The following is a 21,672-nucleotide window of genomic DNA, read 5'->3' as shown; positions in this document are numbered from 1 at the left end:
ATGTAGAAATGCAGCAAGACCTGGACGATATCCAGGCTTGGGCTGATAAGTGGCAAGTAACATTCGCGCCACACAAGTGCCAGGCAATGACCATCTCCAACAGGAGAGAATCTAACCATCTCCCCTTGACATTCAATGGCATTACCATCGCTGAATCCCCCACTATCAACATCCTAGGGGCTACCATTGACCAGAAACTGAACTGGAGTAGCTATATAAATACCGTGGCTACAAGAGCAGGTCAGAGGCCAGGAATCCTGAGGCGAGTAACTCACCTCCTGACTCCCCAAAACCTGTCCACCATCTACAAGGCACAAGTCAGGAGTGTGATGGAAAACTCTCCACTTGCCTGTTTGGGTGCAGCTCCAACAACACTCAAGAAGCTCGACACCATCCAGGACAAAGCAGCCCGCTTGATTGGCACACCATCTACAAACATTCACTCCCTCCACCACCGACGCACAGTGGCAACAGTGTGTACCATCTACAAGATGCACTGCAGCAATGCACCAAGGCTCCTTAGACAGCACTTTCCAAACCCGCGACCTCTACCAACTGGAAGGACAAGGGCAGAAAATACATGGGAACACCACCACCCGCAATTCCCCTCCAAGTCACACACCATCCTGACTTGGAACTATATCGCCGTTCCTTCACTGTCGCTGGGTCAAAATCCTGGAACTCCATTCCTAACAACACTGTGGGTTTACCTACCCCAAATGGACTACAGCGGTTCAAGAAGGCAGCTCACCACCACCTTCTCAAGGGCAATTAGGGTTGGGCAATAAATGCTGGCATAGCCAGTGACGCCCACATCCCATGAATGAGTAAAAAAAACAATACATTGAGGAACCAACTAGAGAACAGGACATCCTAGACTGGGTATTGTGTCAAGAGAGAGGAATAACTGACAATCTAGTGGTGCGAGACCCCTTGGGGATGAGCGACCATAATTTGATAGAATTCTTCATCACGATGGAGAGTGACATGGTTGATTCTGAGACAAGGGATCTGAATCTTCGTAAAGGAAACTACGAAGGTATGAGGCACGAGTTGGCTATGATGGATTGGGAAATGTTACTTGAAGCGACAACGATGGAAAGACAATGGCAAACATTCAAAGAGTGCATGGATGAACTGCAACAATTGTTTATTCCTGTCTGGCACAAAAGTAAAACGGGAAAGGTAGCCAAACCATGGCTTACAGGGGAAATTAGAGATAACATTAGATCCAAGGAAGAGGCATATAAATTCGCCAGAAAAAGCAACAGACCTGAGGATTGGGAACAGTTTAGAATTCAGCAAAGGAGAACCAAGGGATTGATTAAGAAGGGGAAAATAGAGCACGAGAGCAAGCTTGTGGGGAACATAAAAACTGACTGTAAAAGTTTCTTTAGGTATGTGAAGAGAAAAAGATTAATGAAGACAAATGTAGGTCCCTTACAATCAGAAACAGGGGAAATTATTATGGGGAACAAAGAAATGGCTCACCAACTAAATGCATACTTTGGTTCGGCCTTCACAAAGGAGGACACAAATATCATCCCAGAAATGTTGGGGAACACAGGGTTTAGTGAGAGAGAGGATCTGAAGGAAATCAGTATTAGTCGAGAAATGGTGTTGGGGAAATTGATGGGATTGAAGGCCGATAAATCCCCAAGGCCTGATAATCTACATCCCAGAGTACTTAAGGAAGTGGCCCGAGAAATAGTGGATGCATTGGTGGTCATCTTCCAAGATTCTATGTAACCCCACTATTTAAAAAGGGAGGGAGAGAGAAAACTGGGAATTATAGACCAGTCAGCCTGGCGTCAGTAGTGCAGAATGTTCTAGAGTCCATTATCAAAGATTTTATAGCAGAGCACTTGGAAAACAGTGGTAGAATCGGACAGAGTTGGCATGGATTTACAAAAGGGAAATCATGCTTGACAAATCTACTAGAATTCTTCGAGGATGTAACTAATAGAGTTGATGAGGGGGAACCAGTGGATGTGGTTTATTTGGATTTTCAGAAGACTTTTGATAAGAGATTAGCGTGTCAAATTAAAGTGTTTGGGATTGGGGTAGTGTATTGCGATGGATAGAAAATTGGTTGGCAGACAGGAAACAAAGAGTAGGGATAAATGGGTCTTTTTCCGAATGGCAGGCAGTGACTAGTGGGTAACCGCAGGGATCGGTGCTAGGACCCCAGCTATTCACAATACATATTAATGATTTAGCTGCGGGAACTAAATGTAATATCTCCAAATTTGCAGATGACACAAAACTGGGTGGGAGGGTGAGTTGTGAGGAGGATGCAGAGAGGCTTCAGGGTGATTTGGACAAGTTGAGTGAGTGGGCAAATGCATGGCAGATGCAGTATAATGTGGATAAATGTGAGGTTATCCACTTTGGTAACAAAGACAGGAAGGCAGATTATTATCTTAACAGCTATAAACTGAGAGAGGGGAATATGCAACGAGAACTGGATGTTCTCATACACCAGTCGCTGAAGGTAAGCATGCAGGTCCAATAGGTGGTAAAAAAGGCAAATGGTATGTTGGTCTTCATAGCGAGAGGATTCGAGTACAGGAGCAGGGATGTCTTGCTGAAATTATACAGGGCCTTTGGTGAGGCCACACCTGGAATACTGTGTGTAATTTTGGTCTCCTTATCTGAGGAAGGATGTTCTTGCTAGAGAGGGAGTGCAGCGAAGGTTTACCAGACTGATTCCTGGGATGGCAGGACTGACGTATGAGGAGAGATTGAGTCAGTTAGGATTATATTCACTGGAGTTCAGAAGAGTGAGGGGGGATCTCATAGAAACCTATAAAATTCTAACAGGACTTGACAGGGTAGAAGCAGGAAGGATGTTCCCGATGGTGGGGGAGTCCAGAACCAGGGGTCATAGTCTAAGGATACAGGGTAAACCTTTCAGGACTGAGATGAGGAGAAATTTCTTCACCCAGAGAGTGATGAGCCTGTGGAATTCGCTACCACAGAAAGCAGCTGAGGCTAAAACATTGTATGCTTTCAAGAAGGAGTTAGATATAGCTCTTGGGGCGAAAGGGATCAAACGATATGGGGGGGAAAGCGGGAACAGGTTACTGAGTTGGATGATCAGCCATGATCATAATGAATGGCAGAGCAGGCTCGAAGGGCCGAATGGCCTACTCCTGCTCCTATTTTCTAAGTTTCTATGTCACTGCCTGCCATTCAGAAAAAGACCCGTTTATTCCTACTCTTTGTTTCCTGTCTGCCAACCAATTTTCTTTCCATCACAATAAACTACCCCCAATCCCCTGTGCTATAATTTTACACGCTAATCTCTTATGTGGGACTTTGTCGAAAGCCTTCTGAAATTCCAAATAAACCACATCCACTGGCTCCCCCTCATCAACTCTACTAGTGACATCCTCGAAGAATTCTAGTAGATCTGTCAAGCATGATTTCCCTTTTGTAAATCCATGCTGACTCTGCCACTGTTCTCCAAGTGCTCTGCTATAAAATCTTTGATAATGGACTCTAGAATTTTCCGCACTACGAGCGTCAGGCTGACTGGACTACAATTCCCTGTTTTCTCTCTACCTCCCTTTTTAAATAGTGGGGTTACATTAGCTACCCTCCAATCTATAGGAACTGTTCCAGAGCACAAAAAGACTTTCTTAGGTTTAAAGAAGACAAGTGAAATTTATTAAAAATTAAACTTAAACTCTAATTCAGTTAACATGCTAGCATGCATACATGATACACACATGCAGATAGGGACAGAAAAGAGTAGAAGAAAAAATAAAGTCGAGATGTTTGAGGCAATATCTGAAGGGTTTCTTGTTACTGTGTTTCGGGTTCACTGCAATCCTTTTAGTTTAGTTTAGTTTAGAGATACAGCACTGAAACAGGCCCTTCGGCCCACCGAGTCTGTGCCAACCATCAACCACTCATTTATACTAATCCTACACTAATTCCATATTCCTACCACATCCCCACCTGTCCCTATATTTCCCTACCACCTACCTATACTAGGGGCAATTGCTAATGGCCAATTTACCTATCAACCTGCAAGTCTTTGGCATGTAGGAGGAAACCGGAGCACCCGGAGAAAACCCACGCAGACACAGGGATAACTTGCAAACTCCACACAGGCAGTACCCAGAATTGAACCCGGGTCGCTGGAGCTGTGAGGCTGCGGTGCACACCACTGCGCCACTGTGCCGCCCCTGATAGTAGGTAGTTCTTGCTTGCAGGTAACTCTTGCTTTTTGTTGGGGCCCAGTATTCTTCTTAAATCTTTTCACTGTACAAGACTTTTCTCTCTTGGGGTTCATGTGCCTTCAATGGATTCCAAAGCTGGTGAGAAAGAGATGGAAGAGACAGGAGAGAGATGTTCTCAATTCAGGAGCCAGCAACAAGGAGCTTTCTGAGTTCAAATTCTCTGTGACCAATTTAAAACTCTCAGTTCAAAACTCTGCAACAGGCTGTTAGTCATGTGACTAAACTGGTCTGACCACATCTTCCGTGTATTGGGAGCAGGGACTGGTTCTTTTGTTCCAACACTGTCTGCTAGTATGCAAAAATGTCTTTCCGGTGAGGGGCCTGGCAATTCATTGCAATAGGCCCTCTTTTCTTCCCAGCAACAATTTGAAGTTTCATGTCCATGTGGTGAAATTAATGTGCCTCATTCTTGGCAGGTGGGGGCCTGCATGACACCTCCATCCCAGGGGAATGAAATGCAATTTGAAAAAAGGCACATTTCATTAACAGGTTTGAGAGAAATATAAGATACAAGATACAGAAAACCATGCATTTCTCTCATTCATTTCCATTCATTCATGAATCCTAAAGCTTATTAAAATTGTCTTTTCTGGGTGCTAGTGCTGCTTTAATTTCCCCTTTTTGGCATCCCAGTAAACATGTGGTTCTTTGGGGAAGTTTTTCTTCAGTTTACCCATTGCCATGACTGCCCAGGCTCTTTGGTTGATGGTTGAGCTCAGTTTTTTCAGAAGTGTTCGCAGTGGGCGGGTCTACCCTGAACATTCTTTCAGTGCTTTGCTGAGTCATGCAAAGGCTTTTGACTTCAGGGGATGGCTGTGGAGGAGGATTCTTTGTTAATCTCCCCTTTGTTCTCTGGGACATTTCTGCCTGCAGGTATTTGTGCAGACCTGACTGGACTCCCCTGTGGCACTTCGACTAGGTGAGGCATCACCCTCACAGTTTCTCTGCTCCCCAGATGTCTTTCTTTGTCTCTGCAGGTTCCTGTAAATGCTGTTAGCAACTCTGGTGGGGTGCTTCTAGTGTCTGCATTTACCTCGGAGGATGTGGGGTCTAAGTTTTCACATTTTTCAGGGTTGGCTGCCTGGACAGTAGGGGTTTTCATCCAGGATTCCTCCTGGGCTTCCTTTAACCTGCCCTCTTGGTCACTCTTTCCTCTTCTCTTTCTAAACTTTTGCCAGTCTTGTACCTGCCTGTCCCCTTTGTTCTCAGCGGGGGTCCTTACAGTTCACCAGCCCTCTGCAGGAGGGTCTGCCTAACACCGGTACAGGACTTAGGGGTACAGGTTTCACTGTAGGTGGGGGTTTCAACTCAAACTGGCACATGTGGCAACTCCTGCAGTACTCCACCACATCTTTGTGGAGTTTTGGCCAGTCTGTCTTATGCAGGCTTTGGTCTTTTGTATACCGACATGTACAGCCACTGAAGTTTTGTGGGCCCTTCTTAATATTTCTCCCCGGTACCTCTGTGCCACCACTAACTGGTGAACTACTGTCCACTCCTTGCTGTCAGGTCTGTGAGGAGAACTCCATTTCCTCATCAGTACCTCATTCTTTAAACAGTAGCAATCAGGGACTCCCTCTACTTCACTTTCAGACTGGGCAGCCTGTGCTAACTCTCAATACTGGGTCAGCTCGCTGAGCCTCAGCTAGGGAAAATCCATTTAATTCATTCTCCGGATCTCCTAACTTTCCAAAGAAAGTCTCGGACAGGCAGACCTCATGGTCATCTGCCTGCAGTGCCAATGCAGTCTCCTCTGGGGGAGCTGGTTTGATCATGGCCTGATCCACTACACATTCAGGGAAACTGCAGGAGACCGTCTCCTGCCACTGCCCTGTCTCTCTGACCTCCTGCGGTCTCTCTTTCACTACTGGGGGGTGGGACTATCACCTTCACCCCCGCCAGATCATTACCGAGGAGCAGGTCAGCCCCGTCCATAGGCAAACTAGGGACAATCCCTACGGTCACCGGTCCCGAAACTAGATCGCACTCCAGGTGCACCCTTTGTACAGGTGCAGACATACACTGCCCTCCAATACCATTCACCAACATTTTGATATTCACTGCACTCTCTGGGGGAAAGGTCAGGCCTTTTCCCAGAAAAAGGGATCTAGTGGCCCTGTGTCCCTGAGAATCACTATGGGTTTGCTTGCCCCGCTCGAGGGGTATGGGGTTACTTTCAAATACAAAACCCTGATAACCTTCAGGAATCCTATTAACTTTTCCTGCACTGGCTGTAGTAAGCTTCCTGGGTTGCACTCTTACTGCAGTTAAAGCCACAGCTTGTTCTGTTGTGCTTTCCATCAGGGTCTCGTCTTCACTAAGTGGGTGTGCCCTGATTAACCCTACAGGTTTTCACTTTAGTTTCCAGCAATCAGATTTTAAATGTCCTGCTTTATTACAATGGAAGCACACAGGTCTCCGGGTCTCACTCTTGCTCACAGCACCTTCCTTTTTGGCTGGAGGAGGGCCCCCTGTGTCTCCTGCTTTTCTTACTCTTCCAGGACTGTCTGGGCAGATATCACCTTCCCACCCTTTGTCCTTGGATTTGTGGGGTGACTAGGAAAGGTTCTCCCCTGGGAAAGTGGAAAGTGACTTATAAATTTAAGTAAACTCATCAGCCAGAACGGCTGCTTGCCGTGCTCTCTGAACCCACTGCTCCTCTACATGGGTCTTTTTTATTTTGAGATACAGCACTGAAACAGGCCCTTCGGCCCACTGAGGCTGTGCCGACCATCAACCATCCATTTATACTAATCCTACATTAATCCCATTACCCTCTCACATCCCCACCTTCCCTCAATTCCCCTACCTATACTAGGGGCAATTTATAATGGCCAATTTACCTATCAACCTGCAAGTCTTTGGCTGTGGGAGGAAACCGGAGCACCCGGCGAAAACCCATGCGGTCACAGGGAGAACTTGCAAACTCCACACAGGCAGCACCCAGAATCGAACCCGGGTCGCTGGAGCTGTGAGGCTGCTGTGCTAACCACTGCACCACTGTGCTGCCCTGTACTGAGAGTGGGAGAGAGTTTTTAAATTCCTCTAACAGGATTACTTCCCTAAGAGTCTCATGGCTGAGCTGTACTTTAAGAGACCTCAGCCACTGGTCAAAAGCCAGCTGCTTACTTCTTTCAAACTCCAGATAAGTTTGATTCGCTTGTTTCTTGAGGGTTCTAATCTTTTGACAATAGGCTTTGGGTACTAATTCAAATGACCCGAGGATAGCATTTTTGGTCAGTTCATAATTTGATGAACTCTCATCTGGCAACAAGAAATAAACCTCATGGGCTTTTCCAGTTAGCTTGCTTTGTAGTAAAAGAGACTAGGACTCAGCTGGCCGTTTTAGCTGCCTTGCCAGTTTCTCAAAAGATACAAAAAATCTTCCACATCTTCCTCATTGAATTTTGGAAATGGTTGAGTAGGTTTTAGCAATTTTGTACCCAGCTCTGAATTATGCTGCTCCATATTGGCCATGCTTTCACTGGGGATATTCTGTCACCCCCTAGTTAACTCAAACCACTTCAACTCTCTCTCTTCACATTCTTTCTGGAATATACTTTCTCTTTCCTGTCTCTCCTGTTCCTTCTCCTGTCTTTCTTTCTCTCTTCATGTTCCTTCTGGAAGGTTCTCTCTCCCTCTCCTGCATCTCTCTCTCTTTGTCCTATAATTTGAGTTTCTTCTGTTCCAATTGTATCTTTGCTAGCAGTACCCTGTCTGGGTCTGCTTCTAACGTTGCTTCTGCGTCTTCAGATTAAAGGGAAAAACGGTTGGCCACTAGCCTTAGGAGTTCAGAATTCCTAGCCTTGCCACGTACAGTGATCCCACACTGCTCAGCCATTTTCCTCAACTCCTCCACAGCTTTTAACTATCCCAGATTACTTCACCCTGGCTTGGAGAGCTACTCACTTCAGTTGCAGACATGTTAGTATTCAATCACACACAACCACAAGAAAACCTGGATTAAAAACTTTCTTTTTTTTGATTGGGAACAATTTGGCTTCCCCCTTCCAATTTCTCTCATTTGTCTGTGGGTAAAATTCTGGTTGCTAGCACCCAAATTTCTGTTACGACCAGGTGAGAAAGGTGTCTAGGGTTCCCTTTCAGCCTTCACCTGGTCTTACTGTAACAGGATTTAATTTTAAACACATTGTGTTCGAGCTCCCCCTTGGTGAATCCTTGTTTACTGCCTTCCAATTATAAGGCAAAGAACTGAGAACAGACAGGCTTTCTTAGGTTTAAAGAAGAAAAATGAAATGTATTAGAACTTAAACTCGAATTCAGTTAACGCTGACGGATACATGCTGTGCCCACACTTGCATGAATACGTGATACACACATGCAGATAGGGACAGAAAAGAGCAGAAGAAAAAATAAAGTGGAGAGGTTTGAGACAATATCTGAAGAGTTTCTTGTTACTGTGTTTCGAGTTCACCGCAGTCCTTTTGTAAATAGTTCTCACTTGTAGGTAGTTCTTACTTTTTGTTGGGGCCCAGTATTCTTCTTAAACCTTGTTCACTGTAAGAGACATTTCTCTATTGTGGTTGATGTGTCTTCAATGGATTCCAAAGCTGGTGAGCATGAGGTGGAAGCAGACAGGAGAGATATGTTCTCAATCCAACAGCCAGGAGCTTTCTGAGTTCAAATTCTCTGTGGCCAATTTAAAACTCTCAGTTCAAAACTCTGCAACAGGCTGTTCGTCATGTGACTAAACTGGTCTGACCACATCTTCAGTGTATTGGGAGCAGGGAGCCTTTGTTCCAACACCTGTCAGCTAGTATGCAAAAATGTCTTTCCGGCAAGGGGCTTGGCAATTCCTTGTGATAGGCCCTCTTTTCTTCCCAGCAACAATTTGAAGTTTAATGTCCATGTGGTGAAATTAATGTGCCTTATTCTTGGCAGTTGAGGACCTTCATAATACATTGCCTAAAATATTCGCAACACCACTCACGCATGCATTCACTCTCATATGCATTCTCAAGAGAAGATAGATCAAAGGTAAAGGGTAAGATTTCAATGTGTGGTAGTGTTTGTGGTTATGGTAAACCTGTTAAATCATCTAAGGAGGACAATCTCTTTTAAAGGTGTAGGCTTGGGCTGTTTGTAGTCTTGACTTGGTGAGGTGTTGTAGATTTCTGATGGTTAAGATTTCAGATTGGAGGTGGCAAGCACTTTCAGTTCTCTACTGCAATAGGTTGAAGTGTGGAATGAGCAGCAGGGCTCCATCCTTCTTTAGGCTGGATCTCTTTCCACAGCCTCTCACTGGACTGCTTTTCTGTCATGTTGCTGTAATCTCCCTCTTTCTCTCTCCAGAGGCTTGCCTTTTATGGTCAAAATCCATCAAATTAGAGTCCTTGTTCGTTGACACATGGCCCTCTCCCCTGGTGTGATCACACAATCGATCAGGATGCAGTTATCCATTAATGTCTGGACGAGTATAATCCTGTTTTGATGTGGTTACTCCACATCTTCTTTGTTTCAGAAGAACCAATTCAATTCAGGAATGGGTGTAATTGGCACCACTGAGTAGATATTCCGTAACTCTCAACAAATATACATATCATTGTGAAAAAAGACTATACGAGAAGTATCCATGGCAGACTGAGGAAGTTAAGGATGATATCAAGTTGAAGTACAAGGTGTACAATGCTGCAAAGAGTAGTTATAGGCCAGAAGATTGGGAACATTTTAGAAACCAGCAAAGGATGGCATAAAAAAACAGGGAGAAAATAGATTATGAGAGTAAACAAGCAAGGAATAGAATTTCTACAAATATGTACAAAGGAAGAGAGTAGCTAAAGTAAACATTAATCCCTTTGAGGGCGTGACTGCATAATTACTCATGGGAAATAGGGAAACGGCTGAGATTTAGAACAAGTATTTTGTATCTGTCTTCACTGCTTAATGGCTGGCACAGATACGATAGGCCGAAGGGCCTGTTTCTGTGCTGTATAACTCCATGATTCTGACAATAGAAGACACTAAAAATGTCCCAGTAATAGGAGAAAATCAGGGGGAAAAAGAAAAGGAAGAACTTAAAACAATCACGATCACTAGAGAAAAAATTACTAGGAAATCTAATAGGACTAAAGGCTGACAAGTCCCCTGGAGCTGATGGCCTGCATCCCAGGGTTTTAAAAGTAGCAGCTGCAGAGATAGTGGATGTATTGGTTGTAATTTTCCAAAATCTGCTAGATTCTGGAAAGTTCCCAGTGGATTGGAAAACCACAAATGTAATTCCCCTATTGTTCGAATCCCCCTGGAGATCAACAAACCAGACGAACCGAATTTCCAGCACGACCCCTCCAAAAACACAAATGGACAAGATTATACTTTTATAACTTTTAATTTAACCATCAAACCAAAATCAAAATAAATTAAACATCAACTAACAGACAAATTACAGTCTATATTATATATATATTACAAATTACACATTAACATTCAGAAATAACAAAGATAGACCTCATGAATTTACTGGGCACTTCACGCAGCATATATGACAACAATTACAGCCACAAAATTCTGCAAAGCTCTGAACATTCTCAGATAGATCTCCAGCTACATTCTTCCAAGATGCAGCTACCCATTCATACTTTTACACAAATCCTTATCTATCCCTTTATCCACACCTTTACACACATCCTTATCCATCCCTTTATCCCTACCTTTATCCCTACCTTTATCCACACCTTTATCCACACCTTTATCCATCCCTTTATCCATCCCTTTATCCACCCCTTTATCGACACCTTTATCCACACCTTTATCCACCTTTATCCACACCTTTATCCACCCCTTTATCCACACCTTTATCCATCCCTTTATCCATCCCTTTTTCCATCCCTTTATCCATGCCTGGTGCTACTCCTGGCATGCCCTCCTGCACTGTTCATTGAACCAGGGTTGGTCTCCTGGCTTGATTGTAATGGTAGAGTGGGGAATATGCCGGGCCATGAGGTTACAGATTGTGGTTGAGTACAATTCTGCTGATGGCCCACAGTGCTTCATGAATGCCCAGTTTTGCATTGCTAGATCTATTCGAAATCTATCCCATTTAGCATGGTGATAGTGCCACAAAACACGAAGGAAGGTATCCTCAATGTGAAGTTTTAGAGATACAGCACTGAAACAGGCCCTTCGGCCCACCGAGTCTGCGCCGACCATCAACTACCCATTTATACTAATCCTACACTAATCCCATATTCTTACCATATCCCCACCTGTCCCTATATTTTCCCTCCCATCTACCTATACTAAGGGCAATTGCTAATGGCCAATTTACCTATCAACCTGCAAGTCTTTGGCATGTGGGAGGAAACTGGAGCACCCGGAGGAAACCCACGCAGACACAAGGAGAACTTGCAAACTCCACACAAGCAGTCCCCAGAATTGAACCCGGGTCGCTGGAGCTGTGAGGCTGCGGTGCTAACCACTGCGCCACTGTGCCGACTGCGTCTACACAAGGAGTGTGCGGTGGTCACTCCTCCCAATACTGTCATGGACAGATGCATCTGGGGCAGGCAGATTGGTGAGGGCGAGGTCAAGTATGTTTTTCCCTCTTGTTGGCTCCCTCACCACCTGCCACAGACCCAGTCTAGCAGCCATGTCCTTCAGGACTCAGCCAGCTTGGTCAGTAGTGGTGCTACCGAGCCACTCTTGGTGATGGACATTGAAGTCCCCCACCCAGAGTACATTCTGTGCCCTTGCCACCATCAGTGTTTCCTCCAAGTGGTGTTCAACATGGAGGAGTACTGACTCATCAGTTGAGGGAGGGCGGTAGGTGGTAATCAACAGGAGGTTTCCTTGCCGATATTTGACCTGATGCCATGAGACTTCATGAGGTTCCAAGTCGATGTTGAGGACTCCCAGGGCAACTCCCTCCCTACTGTAAACCACTGTGCCACCACCTCTGCTGGGTCTGTCCTGCCGGTGGGACAGGACATTCCCGGGGCTGGTGATGGCAGTGTCTGGGACATTGTCTGTAAGGTATGATTCTGTGAGTATGACTATGTCAGGCTGTTGCTTGACTAGCCTGTGGGACAGCTCTCCCAACTTTGGCACAAGCCCCCAGATGTTAGAAAGGAGGACTTTGCAGGGTCGACAGGGCTGGGTTTGCCGTAGTTATTTCCGGTGCCTAGGTCGATGCCGGGTGGTCCGTCCAGTTTCATTCTGTTTTATTGACTTCGTAGCAGTTAGATACAACTGAGTGGCTTGCTAGGCCATTTCAGAGGGCATGTAAGAGTCAATCACATTGCTGTGGGTCTGGAGTCACATGTAGGTCAGACCAGGTAAGGACAGAAGATTAAAAGCAAAATACTGCGGATGCTGGAAATCTGAAACAAAAACAAGAAATGCTGGAATCACTCAGCAGGTCTGGCAGCATCTGTGGAAAGAGAAGCAGAGTTAACGTTTCGGGTCAGTGACCCTTCTTCGGAACAGAAGATTTCCTTCCCCTAAAGGACATTAGTGAACCAGATGGCTTTTTACACCAATCAACAATGGTTTCACAGCCATCATTAGACTAGCTTTTTAATTGCTGATTTTTTATTAATTGAATTCAAATTCTACCTTCTGCTGTGGTGGGATTCAAACCCATGTCCCAGAGTAATACCCTGGGTCTCTGGGTTACTAGTCCAGTGACAATACAACTACACCACCGCCTCCCCACTAAACTCTTCAAAAAACTCCAGCGAGTTAGTTCAACACGATTTTTCCTGAACAAATCTATCCTTACTTAACCCACATTTGTCCATGTGACTATTAATTTTATCCCGAAATATTGTTTCTAGAAGTTTCCCCATCACTGAAGCGAAACTGGCTGGCCTGTAGTTGCTGAGCTTATCTTTATACCCTTTTTTGAACAAGAGGTAACATCTGGAATTCTCCAGTCCTCTGACACCACTCCTAAGTCGAAGGAAGACTGAAAAATTATGACCAAATCCTCCGCAATTTCCACTCTCACTTCCCTCAGAATCTTTGGTTCATCTCATCCGGTCCTGGTGCCTTATCAACTTTAAGTATAGACAGCCTATCTCATACCTCCTACTTATCAGTTTTAAATCCTTCTCGTAAATTAATTACCTCCTCTTTCACTGTGGCCTTGGTGGCATCTTCTTCCTTGCTAAAGACAGATGCAAAGTATTCATTTATTACCTCAGCTATTTGCCCTGCCTCCATGTGTAAATCTCTCTTTTGGTCCCTAATTGAACCTACCCCACCTTTTACAACCCTTTTACTATTTATACACCTATCGAAGGCTTTGGGATTCCCTTTTATGTTAGCTGCCAGTTTCTTTTCATACTCTTTTTGTTTCTCTTATTTGCCTTTTCCCTTGCCCTCTGAACCTTCTATATTCAGTTGGTTCTCCATTGTATTATCTACCTGACATCTGTCAAAAGCACATTTCTTTCTTCTTCATCTGAATCTCTATCTCTTTTGTCACCCAGGGAGCTCTGGATTTGTTTGCCCTACCTTTCCACTTTGAGGGAATATACCTTGACTGTGTCCGAACTCTCTCTTCTTTGAAGGAAGCCTGTTGTTCAGCTACCGCTTTTCCTGCCAGCCTTTGATTCCAGTTTATTCGGCCCAGATCCATTCTTACCCCATTAAAGTTTGCTTTCCCCCAGTTAATGATTCTACCTCTAGACTGTTCTTTGCCCTTTCCCATTGCCAACCTAAACCTTATGATACAATGATCGCCATCCCCTAAATGTTCTCCTACTGACACTTGATCCACTTGGCCCACCTCATTCCCAAGACCCAGGTCTAACAATGCCTCCGTTCTCATTGGACTGGAAACATCCTGCTGTAGAACATTTTCCTGAACAGACTCCAGGAACTTTTTCCCCTCTCTGCCCTTTACACTACTACTATTTTACTATTTTTCCCCAGAAACCTGAAGCTTTAGTTCCCCTTTCGGTTAGGGTCTGTCTAAAAAAAAAGAAGCTTTGAAACCAGGGTCAGTGCCCCAAAAAGAACATACGACAAGTCATCTGTTCAGACAACAGCTCGAACATGCTGCCCCACTGGTACCGCAAAACCGTGGATTCCATCACACTGTTCAAACGGAGGGAGCAGAGAGCAGTTAGTCTAATGTCTGTCACTGGGAAGATGTTGGAATCCAATAAGGAAGTAGCAGCAGAACATTTAGAGAATCATAATACAATCAAGTAGAGTTAACATGGTTTTATGAAAGGAAATCATGTTTGAGAAATTTATTAGAGTTCTTTGAAGATGTAACAAGCAGGGTGGATAAAGGGAAACCAGCTGTTGTAGTATATTTGGATTTCCAAAAGACATTTGATAAGGTGCCACGTAAAAGGTTACTGCACAAGAAAAGAGCTCATGGTGTTGTGGGTAATATATTAGCATGGATAGAGGATTGGCTAACTAACGAAACAGAGAATCAGGATAAATGGGTCATTTTCAGGTTGGCAAACTGTAACTAGTGGGATACCACAGGGATCAGTGCTGGGACCTCAATATCTACAATCTATATTAATGACTTGGAGAAAGGGACAGACTGTATTATAACCACATTTGCTGATGATATGAAGATAGGTGGGAAAGCAAGTTGTGAAGACACAGAATCTGCAAAGGAATATGGATAGGTTAAGTGAATGGGCAGAAATTTGGCAGATGGGCTTTACTGAGAGCAAATATAAGATTATCCACTTTGGTAGGAAGTAGAGAAAAGCAAAATATTATTCAAGTGGAGAGAGACTGTAGAATGCTTTGTTACAGAGCGGTCTGAGTGTCCTCGTATGTGAATCACTAAATGTTCGTATGCAGGTGTAGCAAGTTATTAGGAAGCCAAATGGAATTTTGGCCTTTATTGCAAGGAGGATGGAGTATAAAAGTAGGGATGTCTTGCTACAACTGTACAGGGCATTGGCGAAACCACACCTAGAATACTTGGTCTCCTTATTTAAGGAGGGATATACTTGGATTGGAGGTTTTTTTTTGTTTAGAGATACAGCACTGAAACAGGCCCTTCGGCCCACCGAGTCTGTGCCGACCATCAACCACCCATTTATACTAATCCTACACTAATCCCATATTCCTACCACATCCCCACTGTCCCTACATTTCCCTACCATCTACCTATAATAGGGGCAATTTATAATTGCCAATTTACCGATCAACCTGCAAATCTTTGGTAGTTCAGAGAAAGTTCACTTGGTTTATTCCTGGGATGAAAGGATTGTCTTCATGAGGAAAGGTGTTGAGAAGAATGAGAAGAGATCTCATTAAAAATTATAAGATTGGGAGGGGGTTTGACAGGGTAGATGCTGAGAGGATGTTTCCCTTCATGGGGGAATCTAGAACTAGAGGACACAGTTTCAAAATAATGAGTTACCCATTTAAGGTGGAGATGAGGAGGACAGGGTGCCCGGTCAGGAGGGCCACCACCAGCCCACAAAGAGGCCGCCAGGTATTACTGGGTGGCCTCCTCAGGTGCTGAAGTGGCTGGAGGAGGCCTTAAGTGCCAATTAATTGGCTACTGAAGGGGCTCAATTGGCCTGCGGTGAGCGAGCCATTTGCTACCTCGTCTGCCGCTGGTAAGATAGCAGCAGGGGCAAGTTGGCGACAGGAATGGCAACCACCCCCCCCCCCCCTTCTACTAACCCTGCTTCTGAGCCATAACATTCTGGCCTATATCGCTGTTCCTTGACTGTCGCTGGGTCAAAATCTTTTAACTCCCTTCCTAACAGCACTGTGGATGTACCTACCCCACATGGACTGCAGTGGTTCAAGAAGGCAACTCACCACCACCTTCTCAAGGGCAATTAGGGATGGGCAATAAAAGCTGGTCTTGCCAGCGAGGCCCACATCTGATGAATGAATAAAAAGAAGACTCCCTCATTATTTCTCCTCCGACAGTGCGGCGCTCAGAGTCCAAAAACAAGTGTGATCCTGGTATAATTGCCAGGATCCTGGCCCTGGGATTTTCCCACATTCCTTTAGGTAATCCCCATGTACAAACATTTTATGTGAAAGATCTCTGGCAGGGAGATCTCCTCACACTGCCTGTGCTCCTGTATAGTCGACTTCACAGTGACACTGGCAGAGTGTTGGGCAAAGTCACTCCCTGGTTCAGCCAGGGCTCAGGAAGCCCCTAGAGTGGAAAATAATGGGAATGTTAGTGGGATAATGGAACTGCTTACACACTGAGAAGATCCGAGATCCACAATCTGTGCTCAACCACTGGGAATCATGTCAGGTGGGAGTGAGAAGGGAAACTCCGCCCATGTCCCCACTTCCACTCATTATCCCTGACACTCCTGGTCGCTCAACCTGAGGATGGGTCAGCTCCACCGACTGTGCTGACTTTGCCCGTGCCTCTCCTGCTGGCTCTGCCTGTGCCTCTCCCACTGGCTCTGCCTGTGCCTCTCCTGCTGGCTCGACCTGTGCCTCTCCCGCTGGCTCTGCCTGTGCCTCTCCCACTGGCTCTGCCTGTGCCTATCCCACTGTCTCTCCCTGTGCCTCTCCCGCTGGCTCTGCCTGTGCCTCTCCCACTGGCTCTGCCTGTGCCTCTCCCGCTGGCTCTGCCTGTGCCTCTCCCACTGGCTCTGCCTGTGCCACTCCCGCTGGCTCTGCCTGTGCCTCTCCCGCTGGCTCTGCCTGTGCTTCTCCCGCTGGCTCTACCTGTGCCTCTCCCGCTGGCTCTGCCTGTGCCTCTCCCACTGGCTCTGCCTGTGCCTCTCCCGCTGGCTCTGCCTGTGCCTCTCCCACTGGCTCTGCCTGTGCCACTCCCGCTGGCTCTGCCTGTGCCTCTCCCGCTGGCTCTGCCTGTGCTTCTCCCGCTGGCTCTACCTGTGCCTCTCCCGCTGGCTCTGCCTGTGCCTCTCCCACTGGCTCTGCCTGTGCCTCTCCCGCTGGCTCTGCCTGTGCTTCTCCCGCTGGCTCTGCCTGTGCCTCTCCCGCTGGCTCTGCCTGAGCCTCTCCTGCTGACTCTGCCTGTGCCTCTCCCGCTGGCTCTGCCTGTGCCTCTCCCATTGGCTCTGCCTGTGCCTCTCCTGCTGGCTCTGCCTGTGCATCTCCTTCTGGCTCTGCCTGTGTCTCTCCCGCTGGCTCTGCCTGTGCCTCTCCTGCTGACTCTGCCTGTGCCTCTCCCATTGGCTCTGCCTGTGCCTCTCCTGCTGGCTCTGCCTGTGCCTCTCCCGCTGGCTCTGCCTGTGCCTCTCCCATTGGCTCTGCCTGTGCCTCTCCTGCTAGCTCTGCCTGTGCCTCTCCTGCTGACTCTGCCTTTGCCTCTCCTGCTGACTCTGCCTGTGCCTCTCCCAATGACTCTGCCTGTGCCTCTCCTGCTAGCTCTGCCTGTGCCTCTCCTGCTGACTCTGCCTTTGCCTCTCCTGCTGACTCTGCCTGTGCCTCTCCCGCTGGCTCTGCCTGTGCCTCTCCTGCTGACTCTGCCTGTCCCTCTCCTGCTGACTCTGCCTTTGCCTCTCCTGCTGACTCTGCCTGTGCCTCTCCCAATGACTCTGCCTGTGCCTCTCCCGCTGGCTCTGCCTGTGTCTCTCCTGCTTAATAATATGAGACCCATTTTAAAGTGACTGAAAGCTTATTGTAACTGGTTCAGTCTGAACACAGCAGGAGTTGCTGATCCACTTGGTTACAAGTTATGTTTTGAAACACTTTCTCCCTTGTTCCTGATCCAGGTTTTCAGAAATCCTGACAGTTTCCCGAAACCAAAGAGCACCAGATTGCAGATTTGGATTTCCCATCTCCGGTTAGGACAGTTGGAAGGGTGTTGTCATGGCGACAAACGTGACCTCCCGAATGTCCACTCAGCACCATGAGATTGACCAGATCCTCAAATCGTTCAAACTGAGTGAGCAGCAGCTGTTGATGGTCATGTTCTGGATGAGGAAGGAAATGGAGATGGGGCTGAGGAAAGACACAAACCAGGAAGCTACTGTTCCCATGCTGCCGACATTTGTCCGTTCTCTGCCTAATGGGAAAGGTGAGCTGGAGCAGACTTGAGGAACTGGTGAAGGTGACCAGGGGTGGTGGGCATGGGGGCGGGGGTGACAGGGGTGCGGGAGGCACGGGGGCTGTGGGGGGGCGGTGGATGGGGGGTGACCAGTGGTGGGGGAGTGAAGGGGGGGTGGGGGTGACCAGGGGGTGGGGGTGACCAGGGTGGGGGTGGGGGGGGTGTGACCAGGGGTGGTGGGCACGGGGTCAGGGGGCGGGAGCAATGGTGGGAGGAGGGAGACGGGGGGGCTCTATGGGCCCAGGGTTGGTGACTGCGAGCTGGATCATGACCATGGAGACTGTTTAAGGGAGTGTGTGTGGGTGTCGGGTGGAGAGTGTGTGGGTGTCGGGGGGCGTGTGTGTGGGTGTCGGGGGAGTGTGTGTGGGTGTCGGGGGAGTGTGTGTGGGTGTCGGGGGGAGAGTGTGTGGGTGTCAGGGGTAAATGTGTGGGTGTCGGGGGGAGAGTGTGTGGGTGTCGGGTGAGTGTGTGTGGGTGTCGGGGGGAGAGTGTGTGGGTGTCGGGGGGAGAGTGTGTGGGTGTCGAGGGAGTGTGTGTGGGTGTCGGGGGAGTGGGTGTGGGTGTCGGCGGGAGACTGTGTGGGTGTCGGGGGAGTGTGAGTGGGTGTCGGGGGAGAGTGTGTGGGTGTCGGGGGGAGAGTGTGTGGGTGTCGGGGGGAGAGTGTGTGGGTGACGGGGGAGAGTGTGTGGGTGTCGGGCGGGGAGAGTGTGTGGGTGTCGGGGGAGTGTGTGTGCGTGTCGGGGGAGAGTGTGTGGGTGTCGGGGGAGAGTGTGTGGGTGTCGGGGGAGTGTGTGTGGGTGTCGGGGGGAGAGTGTGTGGGTGTCGGGGGAGTGTGTGTGGGTGTTGGGGGAGAGTGTGTGACTGTCGGGGGAAAGTGGGTGAGTGTCGGGGGAGAGTGGGTGTGTGCCTGGGGAGAGTGGGTGCATGTCAGGGGAGAGTGGGTGAGTGTCGGGGGAGAGTGGGTGTGTGTCTGGGGAGAGTGGGTGTATGTTGGAGAAGAGTGAGTGAGTGTCGGGGGATAGTGGGTGTGTGTCGGGGAGAGTGGGTGTTTGTCGGGGGAGAGTGGGTGCGTGTCGGGGGAGAGTGGGTGTGTGTCTGGGGAGCGTGGGTGTGTGTCTGGGGAGAATGGGTGTGTGTCGGGGGATAGTGGGTGTGTGTCGGGGAAAGTGTGTGAGTGTCGGGGGAGAGTGGGTGAGTGTCGGGGGAGAGTGGGTGAGTGTCGGGGGGAGAGTGTGGGTGTCGGGGGCAGAGTTTGTGGGTGTCGGGGGAGTGTGTGTGGGTGTCGGGGGAGTGTGTGTGGGTGTCGGGGGGAGAGTGTGTGGGTATCGGGGGAGAGTGTGTGGGTGTCGGGGGGAGAGTGTGTGAGTGTCGAGGGAGATTGGGTGAGTGTCGGGGGAGAGTGGGTGTGTGCCTGGGGAGAGTGGGTGCATGTCAGGGGAGAGTGGGTGAGTGTCGGGGGAGAGTGGGTGTGTGTCTGGGGAGAGTGGGTGTGTGTCTGGGGAGAGTGGGTGTATGTTAGGGGAGAGTGAGTGAGTGTCGGGGGAGAGTGGGTGAGTGTCGGGGGAGGGTGGGTGTGTGTCGGGGGATAGTGGGTGTGTGTCGGGGAGAGTGGGTGTTTGTCGGGGAGAGTGGGTGCGTGTCGGGGGAGAGTGGGTGTGTGTCGGGGAAAGTGTGTGAGTGTCGGGGGAGAGTGGGTGAGTGTCTGGGGAGAGTGGGTGTATGTCGGGGGAGAGTGGGTGAGTGTCGGGGGAGAGTGGGTGTGTGACGCGGGAGAGTGGGTGTGTGTCTGGGGAGAGTGGGTGTATGTCGGGGGAGAGTGGGTGAGTGTCGGGGGAGAGTGTGTGGGTGTCGGGGGAGTGTCTGTGGGTATCGGGGGGAGAGTGTGTGGGTGTCGGGGGAGTGTGTGTGGGTGTCGGGGGGAGAGTGTGTGGGTGTCGGGGGAGAGTGTGTGGGAGTCGGGGGAGAGTGTGTTGGTGTCGGGGGAGTGTGTGTGGGTGTTGGGGGGAGAGTGTGTGGGTGTCGGGGGAGTGTGTGTGGGTGTCGGGGGGAGAGTGTGCGGGTGCCGGGGGGAGTGTGTTTGGGTGTCGGGGGAGTGTGTGTGGGTGTCGGGGGAGAGTGGGTGAGTGTCGGGGGAGAGTGGGTGTGTGTCTGGGGAGAGTGGATGAGTGTCGGGGGAGAATGGGTGAGTGTCGGGGGAGAGTGGGTGTGTGTCTGGGGAGAGTGGGTGAGTGTCGGGGGAGAGTGGGTGAGTGTCGGGGGAGGGTGGGTGTGTGTCGGGGGATAGTGGGTGTATGTCGGGGGAGAGTGGGTGAGTGTCGGGGGAGAGTTGGTGAGTGTCGGGGGAGGGTGGGTGTGTGTCGGGGGAGAGTGGTTGTTTGTCGGGGGAGAGTGGGTGCGTGCCGGGGGAGAGTGGATGTGTGTCTGGGGAGAGTGGGTGTATGTCGGGGGAGAGTGGGTGAGTGTCGGGGGAGAGTGGGTGAGTGTCGGGGGAGAGTGGGTGCGTGTCGGGGGAGAGTGGATGTGTGTCTGGGGAGAGTGGGTGTGTGACGCGGGAGAGTGGCTGTGTGTCTGGGGAGAGTGGGTGTATGTCGGGGGAGAGTGGGTGAGTGTCGGGGGAGAGTGGGTGAGTGTCGGGGGAGAGTGGGTGTGTGTCGGGGGAGAGTGGGTGCGTGTCGGGGGAGAGTGGGTGTGTGTCTGGGGAGTGTGGGTGTGTGTCTGGGGAGAATGGGTGTGTGTCGGGGGATAGTGGGTGTGTGTCGGGGAGAGTGTGTGAGTGTCTGGGGAGAGTGGGTGTGTGTCTGGGGAGAGTGGGTGTATGTCGGGGGAGAGTGGGTGCGTGTCGGGGGACAGTGGGTGCGTGTCGGGGGAGAGTGGGTGTGTGTCGGGCTGAGTGGGTGCATGTCGGGGGAGAGTGGGTGCGTGTCGGGGGACAGTGGGTGCGTGTCGGGGGAGAGTGGGTGTGTGTCGGGGGAGAGTGGATGAGTGTCGGGGGAGAGTGGGTGAGTGTCGGGGGAGGGTGCGTGTGTGTCGGGGGAGAGTGGGTGCGTGTTGGGGGAGAGTGAGTGTGTGTCTGGGGAGAGTGGGTGTGTGTCTGGGGAGAATGGGTGTGTGTCGGGGGATTGTGGGTGCATGTCGGGGGATAGTGGGTGCGTGTCGCGGGAGAGTGGGTGCGTGTCGGGCGAGAGTGGGTGCGTGTCGGGGGGAGAGTGGGTGCGTGTCGGGGAGAGTGGGTGTGTGTCGGGGGTGAGTGGGTGCGTGTCGGGGGAGTGTGTGTGGGTGTCGGGGAAGTGTGTGTGAGTGTCGGGGGAGAGTGGGTGAGTGTCGGGGGAGAGTGGGTGAGTGTCGGGGGAGAGTGGGTGTGTGACGCGGAAGAGTGGCTGTGTGTCTGGGGAGAGTGGATGAGTGTCGGGGGAGAGTGGATGA

General features: G+C 49.3%; 1 protein-coding gene across 1 annotated transcript in view; it reads left to right on the top strand.

Annotated features, from left to right (window-relative positions):
- Positions 1 to 18,011: 18,011 nt before the first annotated feature.
- LOC137360257 (hexokinase-1-like) overlaps positions 18,012 to 21,672 on the top strand; it is a 135,343-nt gene continuing 131,682 nt past the window's right edge. Inside the window, exon 1 of the mRNA XM_068025759.1 lies at positions 18,012 to 18,219. Within this exon, the coding sequence (XP_067881860.1) occupies positions 18,012 to 18,219 (208 nt within the window). The remainder of the gene's footprint in view (positions 18,220 to 21,672) is intronic.

Source organism: Heterodontus francisci, unplaced genomic scaffold (genome assembly GCF_036365525.1).
Source record: "Heterodontus francisci isolate sHetFra1 unplaced genomic scaffold, sHetFra1.hap1 HAP1_SCAFFOLD_592, whole genome shotgun sequence".
Lineage (NCBI taxonomy): Eukaryota > Metazoa > Chordata > Chondrichthyes > Heterodontiformes > Heterodontidae > Heterodontus > Heterodontus francisci.
The sequence above is the reverse complement of the archived record's forward strand: the minus strand, read 5'-3'. Positions and strand labels throughout refer to the sequence as shown.